At 53.7% G+C, this 18,529-nt stretch overlaps 1 protein-coding gene across 1 annotated transcript; it reads left to right on the top strand.

Annotated features, from left to right (window-relative positions):
* Window positions 1-340: 340 nt before the first annotated feature.
* BCL2L11 (BCL2 like 11) lies at window positions 341-12,354 on the top strand. The gene is given in 7 exon segments (XM_030946627.1): window positions 341-344; window positions 474-613; window positions 1,982-2,027; window positions 2,173-2,262; window positions 2,265-2,537; window positions 6,845-6,957; window positions 9,240-12,354. Coding segments are annotated over 7 exon segments (756 nt in total). The 3' UTR covers window positions 9,330-12,354.
* Window positions 12,355-18,529: the final 6,175 nt, after the last annotated feature.

Raw genomic sequence — 18,529 nt, forward strand, 5'->3', positions numbered from 1 at the left:
GGGGAGGAGGGCTTGGGGGTGGTTTTCCCTGGGGGTTTTCAGGGCACTGTGAGGAGTCTGTTCCCTCCAGCCAGGCCCCATCTTCTTTGCTCCAATCTCCTCCCTGGCCGCTTCCCAATGGCTGGGACAACCTGCTGGGGTTGGGATTGGGCTCCATGATCTGGGAGGTTGTTTCCAACCTAAGTGATTCTGTGATGGCACAGAGGGAAGGCTGGGTGGGAGATGCCACAACTGGAGTGCTGCAGCAGCATGGGATCCCCTCCATCCTCCTGCATCCCTCTCCTTTCTCCCTCCTCATTTCCATGTGGGACATGGGAAAGCTCCCTGCACATGGATGCCGATGGGTGCGTAGGAGGGCTGGGATGAGGCATTCCCAAACAGCATTCCCAGGGAGCTGGGGATGGATGCTGCAGGGCCTGAGGCAGGGCTGAGGGGCAGGTTTCAACTCCCCCTCCCTCAATCTGTGCCCACAGTGCCAAAAATGAAGGACTTTGGGATGGGCTTTGGTGTAAATTCCTCCAAGATGGCTCACGACAAGAGGAACGAGGATAACGTCGAAACAGATTTCTTCCGTGAGGCTGGAGCCGTGATTCACGGTGCGAAAATGCACTTGGTGCCTGTGCTGGCTCTCCAAAATCCCGAGGGCAGGAGGAGAAGGGCCAGCTCAAGGCTGGGTGCTGGAAAGGCCAGGCGGCTCCCCATCCCCTTTCTGCTCGCGTGAGCCGCCCACGCAGAAACGAAAACGACCCAGGAGGAGAAAATAGACTCAACATCTGCTGCTGGCCCTGTGTCCCCGCAGCCCAGGTGCCTCCAGTGTCCCCCTCGCTCTGCCCCACCACCACAGGACGCTCTGCAAGGCCCAGCCAAGGGGAAAAGCCTCGGGTGGCTCCTGGATCCAAGGGAAGCATGAGGGAAGCGGGGCCTTGTGGAGCCTCGTGGGTACCACTGCTGGAGGGCTGGGAGAAGAGGAACAAGCCTGATTTTCAGCACTGCTTCTCCCTCACTGTTCTGGTGTGGAAAGGTGATGGCCAGGCCTTTTGAGCCCTTCCCTTCTGCTGCTGGGCCCTGTCTTCAAATTTTTCCCTAATGTGTCTTCCTAAAAAATTTCCCTTATTATTTTTGCCCACTCAAACACCCGTAGACATTTTTCCTTCCCCTCCCATTGGAGAGGCATGAAGGGGGTGGGAACAGAGCTGGAGCAGCCAGGGATGCTCCAGCAGTGTGTGGGACCGTCCCTGGCTGAGGTGAGGGACACTGGGGTGGAATGGGGGACCCGTGACCACCCCAGAATCGGCTCCAGCAGCAGCGCTCAGCCCCTGTGGTGGATGGGCTGGGTCCTTCCTATCCATAAGGCTTCTTCCACCCCGTGGTCCTTCCTACCCCTTCATGGTTCTTCCTCCTCTCCATAGTCCTTCTTCCTCTCCATGGCCCTTCCTCTCCACAGCTGTTTCTCCACAGGCTGGAGATGCTGCTGCTCGAGGGATGCACCAGTGCTGGTGTGTGTGTGGGCTGTGAGGTGTGCACGCACATGGGGGTGTGTAAGGGGTGTGCAGGTAAGGGGAGCACCCACGGTACACGGGGTGCGTGTAGGGGTGAACCCCGCGGGGTGTGTGCTGTGTGTGCAAGGTGTGAGTGCGTGCTGCAGGGTGGGAAGGGTGAAGGTATCAGAACGCAGCTCTCGGGCTGTGTTTGTGTGCGATGTGTGTTTGTGTTTGTGTGTGTGTGTGTGTGAGGCTGGCAGCGCACGTGTGCGTGTGTAAGGCCGTGCCGTGCCGCGGGCTGTGTTTATCAGCCTGGGCCCTGTCCCGGAGCGTGTGTAAGCCTGTGCCCGAGCCCAGCCGGGCGCTCCCCGCGGGCGGGGCGGTGCCGGGGCGGGCGCGGGGCGGTGCCGGGCCGGGGCGGTGCCGGGCCGGGGGAGGCCGGGGGCGGTGCTGGGGCTGTAAACACGGGGCGGAGCGGGCCCGGGGCCGCTCCCGCGCAGACCCGAGCGCAGCCGCGGCCGGGGCCGCTCCAGCGGCGGCAGCACCGTGAGCGGGGCCGGGGGCGCGGGGGCGGGGGCCCGGGCCGGGGCCGGGGCCGGGGCGGGGGCGCGCTCGGCAGAACAATGGGGCGGGCGGGCGGGCGGGCCGGCCTGGGCGCGCTCGGCCGCTCACCGCGCTCCGCTCCCCGCAGGCAGCCCCGATGGCCAAGCAGCCCCCGAGGTGAAGGCGCGACGCGACGGCGAGGGCGGGCGGCTGCCGGCGGCGGAGGGGCCGGGCCGGGCGCGCAGCTGCGCCCCGGCGCTCCCGCCGCCCTGCCCGGGGCCGGCGCGGTGTCCGCGGCCGCCGCGGCGCGGGGCCCGCCCGCCAGCCCCGGCCCCTTCGCCACCCGCTCGCCGCTCTTCATCTTCGTGCGGAGGTCGCCGCTGCTGCCGCGCTCCTCCAGCGGGTACTTCTCGTTCGAAGCCGAGCGCAGCCCCGCGCCCCTGGGCTGCGACAAGGCCACGCAGACCCCCAGCCCGCCCTGCCAGGCGCTCAGCCACTGCCTCAGCGCCATGGGTAAGCTCCGGGGCGCGGCTCCCCATCCTCCTCCTCCCCTCCCCGCCGGGCTCGGCTGCCCTCGCTCCCCCTCCTCACCTGGCGTGGCTTTCCTCAGAGCCGAGTTGCTGTGGGGGCGTGCGAAGGTGTGAAAGTGAAGTGCCGGGGGAGATGTGTGGAGGGTGAATACACAGGTCAGGGGTAGGCTGAAAGTGCGGGAGCGCCTTTCCGACCCTTCACCTGGCTTGGCTTTCCTCGCCTTCCCCTCCTCACCTGGCTTGGCTTTCCTCAGCGCCGCGGAAAAACACGGATTCTCGTGGGGTGTGTGAAGTGCCGGGGTTTGTGCACAGGTGTGGATGAAGAGGAGGGGTGTGTAAAGCTGTGAGCACACGGTGCCAGGGGGTTGTTGAGGGGTGCATCAGGGGTCCTGCCCTTTGGCTTCCCTTGGAAGGATGGAAAACGCAGGTAGCCACGCCAGGCACCTGCAGCAGCACCTCCCGCATCCCACCCACCCCGTGGATTTTGGGAGCAGCCGTGCCGCGGGCTGGAGGCTCTCCCGGCGCTCAGGGATTTGTGGAAGCTGGCCGGGGCCGCGGGCAAACACAGCGCCGGGGAACTCCCGCGCGTCCAGCGCCGGGGTTTTTATTACTATGATGTTTATTCTTTTCCGGGCTCGGTCAGTCACTGCCAGGGGAGGAGGGGACAAGAGTTGTTGAGTCCAGTTTTCTGCTCAGGGCTCGCTGTCCCAGGATGTTTTGCCAAGCAAGTGGCTCCTGGCTCGTGTGCCGCTGCCGGCTCTCTCATCGATCGGTGGCGGAGGTGCTGGGGCCATGCATCCCGAAATCCCGCTGGGAAGCGGCCCGGAGGCGGGCGGGGGCGTGTTTACCAGTGGCTTTGCCAGGTGAAGCCTCTCCAGCAGGGAAAACCTGCCCGCGGGAGCTTGCATGAGTGTCCAGCATTCCCCTCTCCTGATGCATTCCCTGGTGAATTGGAGGAAACCTTTGAACTCGCACCAGGGCACGGTGGGAGCGAGGCATGGGGATAACAAACACCAGCTCCGAGCTTTTTTGGGATCTCCACACCAATTTTTTTGGTTGGTGGTGTTTTTGCTCCCTCGTGGCTCTGGCTGCGGAGGCCTGGCTGTAACGTGCCCTTAGGGTAGATTTTGTGACATTATTGCAGTAATTACAGCTTAATTCGTGTTTCACAACCTCGCCCTGGCATGGCCAGGCAGGGATGCTCCCGGAATTCCTCGCCGGGAGAGCCAAGGCTTCAGTTTCTTTTATCTGGGAAGAAATTGAAGTTTTCCCTGATTTTTTTCCCCCAAATTCCTGTGCTCTCATCAGCTGTTTTATTGGAGCCTTTGCTCTGTGAGTGTTGCTAGGGGCATCATCCTAAACAACTATAAGCGAATGGAAAATCCTCAGTGCTGTTTAACTGGGACTCCTGGATACTCCTGAATGGATTAAGCTGGGAACGTGGAGCTGCAGATCTGTTTTATCCCCATCCACATCTGCAGCTCCCAGGCTGTGACTTCCCATGCAGCTCTCCTTGGGAAGTATTCATGGCTTTGCCCTGCACACCTCCTCCTCAATCCCTGTGCCTTGGCAGTGTCCAGCTGGATGCGTGCCGTGGAGTTTTCCACATGGAAGTGGGTCAGTCCCTCGGGAAGGAAGCAAAGGAGATATTTTTGTTGTGTTTTTACCCACTGATTTTATCTGTTGTGAGCAGAGGCTGCAAGGTGGAGAGTTTCTCTCGGAAGCATAAGCAATAATAATTATTATTTTTATTAAAATAAACAGGCGTTTCCTGCGAGCAGAAGCGATGGATGCTCCCGGCCTCTCCCATGGGCAGTGGGGAGCTGCTCCAAGGCTGCTCCAGCATGGCGAGCTCATGCTCTGCCTCTCTAAATCCTGCAAAACCTTCCCCAAAGGCTTTGCTGAGGGCAGATAAAGGTGGAGGCAGCCCTTGGGAATGCCCTGGGTTGTGTAAGGAGGAGCTGTTGGTGTGGAGGATTTGGGAAGTGATGCTTTGGGCTGTGCCACCTTTCTGACAGTCCAGGGGACGCATCCAGCTGCCTCCAAAGCTGTTTCTTTTGGGAAATGAGACAAAAGCAGCGAGGGGATGCTCTGGGATGGAAGGGAACAAGGGCTGCAGTGCCAGCCTGGAATATCCAGGACGATGCTTTTGGGGGTGGGAAGGAGAGGAGCAAGGGTGAGTTGATTTGTTTGTTCTGGGGGAAGAGGTTGGCAGGGATGGGGAATTCCCAGCTGGGAGTGTAAGTCACCCGAGATAAACTCACTCTTTCTGGAGGGGTTCGGTCACTCTGTTTGTGGTATTTTGTGTCTCTCCTTCCTTTCCTTCCATTGGATTTTTGGTCTGAAGGCAACGTGTTTGTTCGCATGTGGATTTTGGGAATGTGGCTGGAGCAGGTGCTCTGGAAATGGCTTTTCCCAGTGCTGGTTTGATCCCGGTGTGTATTCCCATGAGGAGAGGAGCAGTATAAACCTGTTGCTCTCCAAGGAGATTGTCCACGTGCAAATAGTTGGATTTAAGAGGAAGACCTTGAGCTGGGAATCTGCTGGTGATGTCCTGATGCTCTTGTGTTGGAATCGCTGCTGTTTTCTCCCGGCTCTCCAAGATTTCCTTCGGTGAGGGATTGGATACCTAACCCAGGAGCTGACGTTGCACTTTGGGGTTGCTTTCTTTGCCCTTCCGAGCTGGAACCGCAGCAATTCCATCCTGGAGCATCCCACGGGCCGGAGCCAGGCGTGGCTTCCCGGCGGTGCCGGTGCCCCGGGGTTGTCACCCTCGGTGGTGGCTCACGCTATGACTGTGTCCCCCCGCCCCCGAAAGCGCCCGTGACTGGTTTGGGGACCCGGTTATGACTGGCCCCTTTCGCCGCCGCCGCTCGGCAGCGCCGCAGAAAGTCCTTTCTGAAAACCTCAGCCCGATTTCGCTCTCAGCCACCGAGCCCAGCCCGAGTCTCTGGGGCGGGAGGGAGGATGGCACGGCGGGGAAAGGATGGGGCGGACGGAGCAGCGCGGCTCCCTCGCGTGGTTCTCCTCACGTCCCCGGCGCTCCTCGCCTCTCCGTGCCCCGGGCTGGCCGCGTGTTTTTGTTTGCCGGCCGGGCCGGGGAGGGATTTGGGAAGCGGCTCCGCCCCGGCCGGTCCCGCCCGGCTCCGGCGGGATCGCGAGCGCCGCGCGTGGCGCGCCCGGCGGCGGGAGGGGCAGCGCTCGGGGCGGGCGGCGGGCGCTGCTACTACAGCGTGAAAACAAAACACAGCCCCCGGCCGGCCGAGCGGCGCTGCCTTGGCTCGGAAATGCATTTTCCAATCAGGTTGGAGCCAGGCTTTTATTTAATTTCTTTCTTTCTTTTTTTTTTTTTTTTTTTTTTTTTTTTTTCTTCTAACTGCCCTACTAATCCTTTGAATGTTTGGAAGATTGGAAGCTATTCCTGTTCCCTTGTGATTTCTCTGAAGCTGTCGTGCCAAAACGCTGCTTTGTTTTGTGCAGTATTTTTTTTTTTTTTTTTTTTGGTTTTGTTGGTTGTTTTTTTTTTTTAAATATTCCTTAAGACTTCAGTTCCTGCTTGGATCCTGAACTTTAAGGAAGGGGGATGAGGTGGTGCTGGGCATCATACACAGTACTGTTTCTTTTTTTTCCCCCCTGGCTATTTGCAGGATTTATCACATGTTTAATAACTTTTTAAGATGGAGACCTAAATAATTATGTATCCTGCAGTATAATAAACACATTAACTCTTTCTTTTCTCTTTCAAGCCAGCACTTGGATTTGCTGGAACTGTGGTTTCTCCGCACATAAATCCAACTGTGGTTTTCTCCTCCCTATGACAAACCCATTGGTTTTCCTTGTTGGGCGCTTGAGAATGATTTGGGGAAGAAATGTGAAAATTGAATGAGGCAGAGGGTTTTAAGGTTAGGGAAGGAGTTGCTGCTGAAGGAAAAAAAGGGGGAAGAGGAGGTTTGGCAAGGGAAGGAAATTGGAGTGTGGCATCTTGGCTCTCATCCCTGTTTAAGAGGACCAAAGCTTGGAGATGGTCCCCTGGAAAGTCTACAATAAATAAATAGAAGCCTGATAGTAGTAATAATAATACAGAAATAACCAGGAATAAAAGCCTGTTCATTGTACACAGTGAGTCCTCACATGCACCCCTGGGATTTAAGAGAGATAAAACATAATAATAAAAAAAAATAGGAATAAGATGGCAAGAGCTGACGGGTTACTAGAGAGTTTTATGTAGTAAATTCTATACAATTAGTTCTTCTTCCTGGGTTTCCAACTCTCCTGTTCCATCCCCCGCAGCTTCCCGGTGGCAATCCCCCTCTCCAGCTGAAGAGGTGCAGCCGGAGATCTGGATCGCGCAGGAGCTGCGGCGCATCGGGGACGAGTTCAATGCCTCCTATTGTCCACGCAGGGTAACTTTCCCCTCTTCACCTCCCGTTTCTCTCGAAGGGAAGGGCTGAATCATTTCTGGAAACTCTCTCTGCGGTGAGCATTTCGCTCGCTCAGACGAGAAAAGGCTGCGCGGGCGGGGGTGGCCTGGACCAGGCAAATCAGCGGCGGCGGCCTCAAATCAATGAAAAATAACCTTTAAATCAATTGAAAATAACCTTGAAATCGGGGCTGGAAGCTTTAGGGCACCAGGTTTGCACAAGGGTTTTGGGGCAGAGGTGTTAGGTTGGGCCTGGACCTGATGGTGATGAGGAAACTTTTAGAAAGGAAGAGGCAGGGGAAGTTTGGGGGTTTTGGGGGATGCACTGCCTGGCAGCATTGCTTTTAGGGAAGCATTTAGTGGGATTCCCAACCCAGCTCCCAAATCCCAGCTGCTGCAAAGAAGAAACTTGGTCCTAGAACTTGCTTCTCTTGCAAAGACTGTTTTGAAAGAGTTTTTATAAGCCCATGAACTCGCTCACCTTGGGGTGTTGCAACCCAAGTCGATGCAGTAATGCCCCAGAGGAGCCCAATCCCAAGCCCAAGGCAGCCCAGCCCAGGGGGTGAAGCAAGATGGGCTCGCCAGGATGGGCTGCTGCATGTCCCTGCTTGTGGATTCTGCTCCATCCACCTGGGCTTGGCTGTGGGAAGAGGGGCCAGGAGCAGTGTTGGTGATGGAATGCTGGCTGCTGAATCCTTATCCATCCTCTTCAGCTCCCAAATAGCTCCTGCAGTGCTTCCTCACTGCTCCCAGGGTTGGCTTTCCCACAAAATGGGGGTCACGCTGCTACGATCCTGCTTTTTCCACATCATCTCCACCTGCTCCACTTTTCCCAAATGCCCTGGCATTCCTGACCTGCAACAAAGTGGTGATAAGCTGATACCCCAATCCAGAATCCAAAATCCAGAATGCGCATCTTCAGACCTCCCCCACCCAGGCTGATCCCTTGTGATGCAAAGTGGCTGCCTTTTGGGATAAAGGATATCTTTTCAATGAAAGGGAGGGATAGGCTGTCCAGAAAGCTGGAGGCACGTGGTAGCAGCAGGCAGATCCAGAGGAGCTGGAAGAAATGCAGAGTGCCATGGAATATCTTGAGCTGGAAGGGATCCACAAGGATAATCCAAGTCCAAACTTCTTGCCCTGCACAGCCCCAGCAATCCCACCCTGTGCCTGAGAGCATTGTCCACATGTTCCTTGAACTCTGGCAGCCTTGGAGCTGTGACCATTCCCTGGGGAGCCTGTTCAGTGCTGGACCACCTATCTCCCATCTCCTCCCTGCCTCCCAGAGCAGTGCCTTAAATTTGGAATATTTGTGAGGAGCAGGAGCATCCTTCCTGTGTTATCCTGGCTCCTTTGGTGCTGGAAATCTCTGGGCACATCATGCTGCTCCCTACAACCCTGTGGTGGATAAGGGGGTGAATTTAATGGGAATGGGGGTGTTTCCCAGGCAGCAGCAGGGTGAGGTGCAGGGAGCATCCCCCAGGGTTGCACGAGGCTGTTCCCAGTGCCATGGCTGCAATTCCAACCCAGGGCTGGCCCGGGATGAGGAGTGGAGCGCAGAGGACACGTCCTGCCTGCTCAGGTGTCACGAGCAGGGGACGTCATGCGTGACCCTAAAAACACTTTGTACCTGCTGCAGTCAGCATGTGACAAATTCTCACTCCCTGCACCCAAAACTTGGGAGGTTTCAGAGCATTTCAGCCATTGTTGAATTATCATCCCTGAGGCACTTTGCGGAAAGGTCCCTTTTCCTTCTGGAAGTGTTCTGGCTGCTCCTGAGCTGTCTGGGCTCCGGAGGGGAGGGTGGAAGGGCTCATGCCTGCCGGCCCTGCCTGGCTCTGAGGTTTGCCCTTTCAGCCTGAGGTTAGAAATGGGGAACTGCAGCAGTGCCAGAGCTGCACTCGCCGGGCAGGTCGGGGCTGTCGGACGGGTCCCGGCGCGGTCCCGGCGCCTTCCCTGTCACGTTCCCCAGGGTGTGGCCTCCCCCCCGGGACCATTTCTCGGACAAGACACCAGGAAATCGGGCCATTCGTCATCCAGCCACTCCTTGTCCCAGCAAGGCTCGTAGGTCCCAGGCTTTTCCTGGAAGAGGGGGCATCCCTTGACTGCTGTCACGAGCCCCAAGCTCTGCTGGCTGCAAAGCGTTGAACACTTTGTGCGTCTGGAATATTAAATGGGGGGCTTCATGCTGGGAATTAAAGTCACCACTTCGTTTGGTTTTTCTCTTTTTTTTCCTTTTTTTGTTTTTCCCTCCCTCTCTTTCAGGGTTTCTTGGATCACCAGCTGGGAAACCCCCAGGTTATGATCTTGCGCCTGCTGCGTTACATCATCAGCCGCATCTGGAGGCTCCAGTGAGAGCGCCCGGCGCATCCCGAGCCACCAGGACTGAATTCCTCGCTGGGAAAGCCCGGGAAGGACGGACTCATGGATGGATGTGGGGCTCCCACCCTGCCTCTCCCCCAGGACACGTGGAAGGATGAGGGTGGATATCCCATTCCGACCGCGGCGTTTTTGTGGCAGAGTGGTGTTTACTCGGTGTTTCTCTCCACTCTTCTTATTCATTTTTTTGCCTTTTTTTCCCCCAAAAGAGTTTCAGCGAAAATGTGGAATCATGTTTTGTCATCGTTCCTGGAATTCTGTGGCATGAGCCCCATGGCAGGAATGAGGGAAACCTGAGCCAGCTGATGGGCAGAGCCCTTGGAGTTTGCCTTGCAGAGGCTCAGATTCCTCCCCCTCCCTTTGCCCCCCGGGGTGTTTGCCCCCAAAAATGCTGGAAAAAGGGCAGAGGGATTTAATATCAGCACTTCTTTTACCTGTAAATACCTAATGCTACCCCAAATCCAACTTCATTTGCATAATGCAAATCAGCCTATTTCCTGCTGACTGATTTTTTAATTTTTTTTTTTTTTTTTTTTGGGTTTTGATATCTCTATTTTTTTTATCCGCTCTGAATTTCAAGACTTCGCTGTCGAACTCCAGGGTCCAAACCATCACAACTAACCAAACCCCAAGCCACCAGGTTGCCTTTTTTTAAAGAGATTCTTTCTATAAAACGTGTGAAAACGCTTCTGTAGTGTCTGCTGTCAGATGTGGGGGACTGAGTAATCCAGCAATAAACCGTTCCGGAGGCAGGGAGCAGCTCCCGGAACACCACAGCCAGAGGCGACGGCAGCAGCACCTGTTGGGAGTCGTGGCTGTCCAAAGAGGTTTCCAAGATTGTGTTTTCCTGGGATCCTCTCCGTGTTTGGACGGGGATGAGCACCCAGATGCAGATGGAAGGATGCCAGCCCGACATGGATCTATCCAGGACATTCCAAGGGGATCTGACTGCTCTGTGTCCTCCCAGAGAAGTTCCCAGGTACTCCATGTCCCAGGGCCTCTCCCCTTCCCCCCCTGGAGCCATGGATCCATGGGTATTCCCCTTCCCAGCAGATGTTTTTGGGGGATTGGCTGCTCCAGCCATCCCATATCTATGCACAAACACCCCCTTCCCTCAGGCTGGTGCAGGTGCTCCCCAAAAGCTGCAGGGCTGTTTCTAGTCTCACCAGCAGCATAGGAAAAGAAAAGAAGGAAAACTCCATCCCAAGCCCCCCTTGGAGCGGTTCTTCCCACAGGGAGAAGCTGCTGAGTGCCATGGATGATAATTAGTGTTAATTAATGATGGACAGACCCCAGTGGGACCTCTCTGCCTGGCGGGCCGGAGCGGGGCCTCCCCTCCTGCTCCTGGAGGATCATGGAGCTGGTTTTAACCTCGATTGCCAATTTTATTCCCTTTTTTGTCCTTGGAAGTGCAAGGTGAGCAGCGGTTGCAGGAGCAGGGAGTGTTTTGGGAAGGGCATTTTGGAACCCTCTGGGGGGACCCTTTGCCCTGGTGGAGAGTGAGCGGTTCAAATAACGAGGGAGCTTGGCCAGGGCAGATCCTGCTCCTCATCCCTTGGGATTTGCCTCTGGCTTTGGCTCACCGTGGCTGTGCTGCCCCAGCCAGCCCTACTGTAGGCTGCCACCAGGGATTTCCCATGGAATTCCACTGGTAAAATTAAAAGGATAAAACTTGGCAGCAGAGTGGGGGAGACCCAGTGAGATTTTTTTTTTCTGCTCCCAGTTGAGTTCCATCGTTGCTGGTGGATGAAATGGTGCTTTGGGATCTCCCAACTTTGGGCATCCCAGAATGTGTCCCTTGGAGTACACCAAAGAATCACCAAAGAGCACTTTACCCTGTCCTCCCATGGAGACAAATTCATTTTAATGAAAAAAAAAAAAAAAAATCAGTATATTGGCAAAGTCTCCCAGGGCCTTCTCCACAGGAGGAGTTCCCAGCCAAAAATCATAGGAAAAGGAACTCTCAAAAAATAGGATTACTGTGGAATTGTGAGGTTTAGTGAGAAAAAGCCCCCAAAAAAGCCTCAAAACAGAAGAATGATATAGAATAGGGATTTTTTCTCCTTTCAGCCATGTTGGCTGCCTGCTCTGGGTCGTGTTTAAGTGTAGCCTGTGCTCTGTGTTGCACCAAAAGGATGAAGAGTTTTCCTTGGAAACCAGATTGATCCTGTTCTTGCTTCTCCTCTTTTGCACCAAACTGTAAATACTCAAATATTTATTAGAGTAGAGTACCATATTATTTCCATCATCTGAGCCAAATATCTGTGTGCAATGTACTCCCTCTCCTTTCTCTCCTGTAAGTTTTGTACAGCTTAGAAATACTTTAAAAAAAAACTAAAAAAATTTAAAAAAAAAAGTTCCTGTTTTTTTCCTACACTTTTTTAGAGTGGAATTGGTAAATACTGTAGGTCCTTTTATTTTCTTTTTTTTTTTCCCTGTGTAATTAATGCACTCTACTGTTTAATGCTGTAACTTGTAGAAATGTTGTATATTTATTTCCTGCTTATTTAAGTTCCTGTGAAGATTCGGTTTCCTCCCTGCCAGAAGTGTTGGATCCCCTTCCAAAGCCATCGTGGTGTGGATAACAAGATTTTAATCTTATTTTTCTCCAAGTGCCTAAGTCTCCACTTCCCAGGAGTGATTTAGGCACATCAAAGACTTCAGCATTAGTGAAATTCAGTGGGAATTTGGAATTTGGTTCCTCCACCCCCCGGGATTGCTCCAGCCAGGTTTTCCTGGAGCAGCCATCCCATGGGATCACGTGAATCACTAAATCGTGTCGCAGGACCCAGCTAATGTAGCATTTTTGACTGCAATTTCCCTGCCTTCCTTGTGTTTTGCACTGATGAATTTTGGACAGGGTAATTGCCACTTTACTTGTGCAATACTGCTGTAAATAATTGCAAGAGCCTTGTTTTTCGGGGGTTGTTTTTTGGTTTTGTTTTTAAGAATCTTTTATGTTCTTTAATATGAGTTTTATATGAATAAAAACTTTCAACTATTTGTCCCGAGTGCTGGTTCTTTGTGGGGATTGAGGTTCTCCTAAGAGGATATTTGTGGCTTTATCACCAATTTTCCCCATTTTTCACCCATTCTCCCTCCAGACCTGGTGTTCCCCTCTCCATTTCTGTGTCCTGGAGCTCCAAGATGCTTCAGGCCACCCAAAATGCAGCTCTTGAATGAATTTGCTTTGTCAGGTGCTGCCTTGAGTGTTCTAACCTCAAAGGCTGCTCCACCTGGGAGTTATTTGGGGATTCCTTGGAATTTTTTTGCTTTTCCTCACATTTCTGTGGTCGTGGGCTCAAGCCCAGCTGATGGGCACCTTCCATGCACTTCTTGTCCCCAGCTGGTTTTCACTGGCACTGAAGAAGTTTTGGGGGTTATTTTATGCTTTGTGTCTTCTTTTATTTTATTGTTTAATGCATTTGTTAACATTATTTTTTGTTATGGAGCATCACTACTTTTTCCATTTTATTATTTCACATGGCAGTTTTTATTTTATGGTTTAAAATCTGCTCCTAAAAATTCCCATCCCACCTTCCTTCTGCCTGGACCCTCCATCCCATTTGTCCCTCCAGCCCTTCCTATCCCTCAGGAAGAGATAATGTTCCTCAGCAGTCACCACATGGAAAGGATTTAAAAACACACCAAGTCCTACTTGATAAACAACCTAAAAAATTTCTGGATTTTTTTTTTTGTTTTGTTCTTGAGTGTGTTTCAAATTACAGAAGTTCCTGAAAGGGAAGTTTATTGGTTTCAGGTGCTATTTTGGGGGCTTCTTTAACTCACAAAAAAAAGGTTTAATTGCCCAGCCGAGCCTGTGGCAGCTGCTGGCTCTGCTCTCCCGGTGCCTCTGTGCTCCTGTTGGGATTTGGGAGCTCATGGATGTGTCCAGGTGAGTTGTCACACCTGGGAGGTGGCCCTGCTGTGATTCAGGTTGGGAGGAGCTTGTGCCCTGCCTGAACCCGGTGACCTCGGTGATGCCGCGGGAGGGAAGTGCTGCCCCTCTCCGGGATCTGCCCCCGGCACGTGCCAGGCCCAGCTTGGCCAAGGCCAGATCCAAGGGGGTCATGGCCACCTTGAAGGTGTCCCCACCCCAGTTTGGCCATGGCCAGGCTCAGGCTGGCCTCAGCCCACACTGGACATGGCCAAATCTAAGGTGGGCACAGTCCAGGTTGGCCAAGGCCAACTCCAAGGTGTTCCTGGCCCAGACAAGGTGGTCGTGGCCTGTTGGTCATGGCCAAGCCCAAAATGGCCTACCAAACTCAGCTTGGCCTCAGCCCACGCTGGACATGGCCAAATCCAAGGTGGTCCTGGTTTAGGTTGGCCAAGGCCAACTCCAAGGTGTTCCTGGCCCAGACAAGGTGGTCGTGGCCTGCTGGTCATGGCCAAGCCCAAAGTGGTCGCTGGTCCACCAAACTCAGCTTGGCTTCAGCCATGTTGGCTACGGCCCAGGCCCACCAAAGCCACATCACCAGCCAGGCCCTTCCCATGCTCTTTAATTCTAGGAACTCATAAAAACCCCCACACAATTGTTTTAAGGATGACAAATGGCCTTTATTACTTGAAAAGGAGCAAAGTCCCAGATTTTATTAATGGAAAAAGCCACAGCTCCCTGTGTCCGTCAGAGCTGGACACTAAAGTCTGCCATGTGCTCATGCGGTTGGGGACACACAAAACTGGGACATTCCTGCACTGCCACACCCCTGCCAGCCTCAGGAATGCCGAGCAACCCAAGCTGAGGATGATTCCAGTCATCCAGAGCCACGGGAGCGACACCAGGCTCTCCCCACACACAGAAATAAATAGATTTTTTTTTTCCAATGACTCGCCACTGACCTTTCAAACACCTGTGCAGCCTAAACCAGCTAAAAATACCCCCTGAGCTTTGCATTTGATTTTCATATTGCAACAAAGCTCTCTCTTTCCAGCGGCTTTTCTGCCTTTCTGGCAGCTCCTTGGATGCTCGATCTCTCCTGGGATCACACCCGGCACAGACTGAGATGGGAAGTGTTGGATACCAGGGAGGTCCCTAAAAGCAGTAAAGGGATGTTAAAGGTGCTCTGGCAGGGTTTTTATAGGGTGTAAGACAAGCTCAGGGATGGCTGGACCCAAGGGGACCTTCCTGCTGCCCTTCCTGAGCATCCCAAACCTCTTTTCTGCAGTATTTGGAAAAATTAAACCCTGCAACCCAAGGAAAGGCAGACAATGAAGTTACCCCTGATGGCGACACTACTGCTCCAACAAAAGCTGGTCCTGTGGAGCTCAGAGGGCCTCACACAACCCTTGTGGGGATAACAGGGCCTGTTCTTCCTGGATTTGATGGATTTCTCCTGGCTGGGTTTGTGACAGGCTCCTCCATCCCTTTTCCCAGGAGCACACACAGGTAGCCGGTGCTTCCCGGCCTGGCGGGCTGCTCATTAACCCACATCTCAATTATGGGCAGAGTGGGCCGAGCCAACCCTGTTTTGACAATCCCACACTTCTCCTGGCTGGTAATTAATGAAAATCAAGCTGGAAGGTGGCACGGAGGCCATTCCCTAAGGATGGAAGAGACAGCGAGTGCTGCAGCTCTGCCTGTCCCCATCCTCATACCATGTGTGACCTCGCGCTGAAAAAGTCAGGATTTTTCAGAAATCCTTCTGATTTTCACACAAATAATCCCCCTGAGATTTGAGGGAAGACCCATGGGATGCCCTCGGCCCACATTCCAATGCCTATCCCTCCTGGAGCCAGCAGAGTCCCCCTGTCAGCCGGGGGCAGAGGGAACAGTCACACGCGTCTGCTATTACCATTCAAATGACTTATTGGCAGAAATGGGTTTAAAAATAGGGGTTTTATGATAAACAAGGTAACCTCATACAGGAAGTGAGCTGCAAATACTAAAACATGTTGTACAAAGGTGGTAGAGAACAGAGCTGCCCCACAGAACCGAAAAAAACAACAACAAAACCCAAACCCTGCAAGGGGGGAGTCCAACATTTTCTTGGGGTTTTTTTTAAAATATGTTTTTCGAAGGAGGGAAAAGGGGTGAACTGAGGGGAGAAAAGGGCAGGGGGCTGAGATAATTTCTGCTCCCCATATGGCCCTGAAATAAAGGTGATGCCAAGGCAGCTCTGCGATGTGAGCCCTGAGTCTGAGCGCGCCGGGACTTCAAAAAGTGTCGGGTGCTGCTGCTGCTGCTGCAAAAAGGTTTTCCTCCCGAAACCCCGAGTGTGGGCTGTGAAAGAACATGGTAATGAAGAAAAATTTCCCCAGGGCTGCTCTTTGATTATCACCAAAGCCATCGAGTTTCAGTTTGAGTGATTTGTATTTATTTATAAAAACAAAGACGAAATAAGTAGAACGAAAACAAAAACCTCATCCTAATTTCTGAGCTGGAGCCTGATTTATTCGAGCAGAGACGTTCAGGTAGAGCAGGCTGGGTCGAGAAAATGAGTTGAGTTACCCACGTGCTGCAGGGCACATTTTTTAAGGTTAAAAAAATACCACAGACCTCCCCCAAAACACATCCAACCACCCTCACTGGTGCCAAAATGCTGATTTGCGAGCCCCTGGGCTGGGCAGCAGCTCCGGCCACGGGGTTCAACCCTGGTTTGGTGCTGGAGCATCTTAATTCGAGTGGGAGAACAAAAGAACATTTCTCTTTTCATGTGTTTTCACTTCCATCGTGAGAGAGCTGGTTAAAAAAACACACAAAAAAGCCCTTCAGTGGTCTCTCTGCCTCCACTTGTTGTTTTTCTACCGATTTTCTGTTGTTGGCTTTTGTTATCAGTCTCATCTGCAATTTGTGGCCAATTCTGACATGTTTCAGGCAGACAACGTGTTCCCAAAACTGCTTGCAGTACAGTGGCGAGGACAGGCACAGCAGAACCACAGCACAACGAGAAAAAGGGCAGATTTAACCCCAAAATCAGCGTTTGCCCAAATCTGTGTCCCCAAGGCAGGGACGAGCCCCAGGGCAGTGCTGGGTGACACCAAACCAGCCCCTGCCCACCCCCTCAGTTTAATTGGAATTAATTCCATCTCCCCCTCGCAGGAGAAGCCAAACTCAGCCCTGCGTGACCCACTGGATTCTTCCTGATCCCAAACAGCATTTCCCAGCATTTTCCCACCCGTGGGCACAACCCCATCCCAAATACCCCCAAATACCCCAAAGAGCCCGGGGTGAGCCCCGGTTTTGGCAGCAGAGCGTGGATTAAATCACTGGGGCTGTGAATTACCACCGAAAGCCAACGCCGCCGACCTCGCAGCCCTTCAACATTAATAGCGAAACCAAAAAGCAAATTAATACCGCAGGAGCAAGCGGGAATTTGGCGATTTGGCTGAAATTCAAGCAGAGTCACCCCGGGGCACGCCACGCTCGGTGTGGGAGGCGATGCCGGCCAGCAGCAGCAGCAGCAGCAGCAGCTCGGGAGGAGCAGAGGGGATAACCCGAGGGGTTTTTGGGGGGTTCGGGCTGCAGGGGAGGGCTCGGGGCTGTCACCCCGCCGGGCCGGGCTCGGTGCTGCCGCAGCAGCCGCGGCTCCCCGGGCGCGCCGCCGAGGGAAGCGCCGCGCCGAGCGGCCCCTGCGCAAGGAGAAAACCAATTTCGGGCTTTTTCAGGGCAAGAGGCGGCTCGGCTCGGGCTGCCCGGCCGGGGGAGGACTGAGCCATTGTGAAACGCGGCTCCTTTTCCTGAGGCTGCGGCTGCCGGCGGGAGGGAGCCCGGGGGATCCCGGGGAGAGGCTCCAAACGGATTCCCGGAGCCGGGACGCCCCCGGCCGCCCGCCCCGTGCCCCAGGCACGGCACAATTTCGGGCTCCCCCGAGCGGGGAGCAGCAGCCAGCAGCTCCCTCAGGAAGGGCTGCCTTCAGCCCACAGACCCCTCCAGCCCCAGATCTGCCACCTCGGGGTAACTGGGAATGGGGGGGGTCGCAGCGCCCCGCTCCTCCCATCCCGATCCCCCCCGGCTTCCACCGGGAACCCATCCACGCCATGGGCTCGGCCGGGAAAACGCTAAAATACAGAAATTCAAGTCAATGTCTCAGGGCTCTCCCAAAGCTCTCTCCACTTCCTGTGACAAAACAAAACACGCTTCGTTTGAAACTCATTCTTCCTCTATTTAGTGCCGAGAAACGATGACCAAAAGCGCCCTCAAAACCCTCCCGGGATGCTGCTCCCTTTCCCGAGCCATGCACACCGCAGGCAGAGCACGGAGCGGGGCTGGGGCAGCCTCAGCAAGGCACGGAATCTTTCATTTCAAACGATTTCATTTCAAATCTCGAGCTGCGCTGAATTTCCACGTCGCTATTTTCGTCTACCCCCCTCCCCCTTCCCCCCTCCTTCCCCACGTCACTGATCTCAAACCTGAGCCAAAGGTGGCAAAAGGGGGGGACAGGGGAGAAATTTGGGGTTTGCCTCATCCACTTCCCTGCGCCGGGGTCAAACACACTGGGAATATTTGCAGAGAAGGAAAATCGAGGCAAATCTATTTGCTTTGACTCGTGTGGGGAGAGTGGAACACTGAGAGATCCCAAAATCCTCAGGCTTTTCCCACTCATTCACCACGGGTGAAGAAAACAGATTTTTTGGGAAGTTCAGCCCCAGGAATTGGACTTTGATAATCCTTGTGAGTCCATTTCAACTCGGGATATTCTACCAGTCACATTTCCAGCACTTCTGGGCTGCCCTCCCGCCAACACTGCTCCCTGAGCATCCCCTGGGCAGCTGAATGGAAAAACAGGGGAGAAAAGGGAATTTGTGGTTGATCTGATTTTGCTCCATCATAATTTTTCAGTGGATGCTTGACCTGAGGGGGAATGGCTTTTATCCCGGGAAAACGGGAACAGTTGGCTTAAAAATGTCGCACCCGGAAAATCGTACAGGATTTCCCCAGGGGTTTGGAATTTGCCTCTGAGATTTAAGCTGAAAAATTCGATATCAAGAAACCCAGCTGGTAAATCACACAGGCCTTTCCCAGAGACTGGGATTTGCCTCTAGGAATTATTCTGGAAAACTCAATACCAAGAAACCCACCTGCCATGATTCTCTTAGAAGTAGCAGTTAAATCTGTGGGTGCTTCCCTCTATTCCCAATCCTGGCATTTATTCCCAATCCTTGCATTTATTCCCAATCCTTTCCTATTATAAAAATAATCCTTTTAAAATAATCATTTTTTTAACTTTTTTTTAAAA

The sequence above is a fragment of the Camarhynchus parvulus genome, chromosome 3 (assembly GCF_901933205.1).
Source record: "Camarhynchus parvulus chromosome 3, STF_HiC, whole genome shotgun sequence".
Lineage (NCBI taxonomy): Eukaryota > Metazoa > Chordata > Aves > Passeriformes > Thraupidae > Camarhynchus > Camarhynchus parvulus.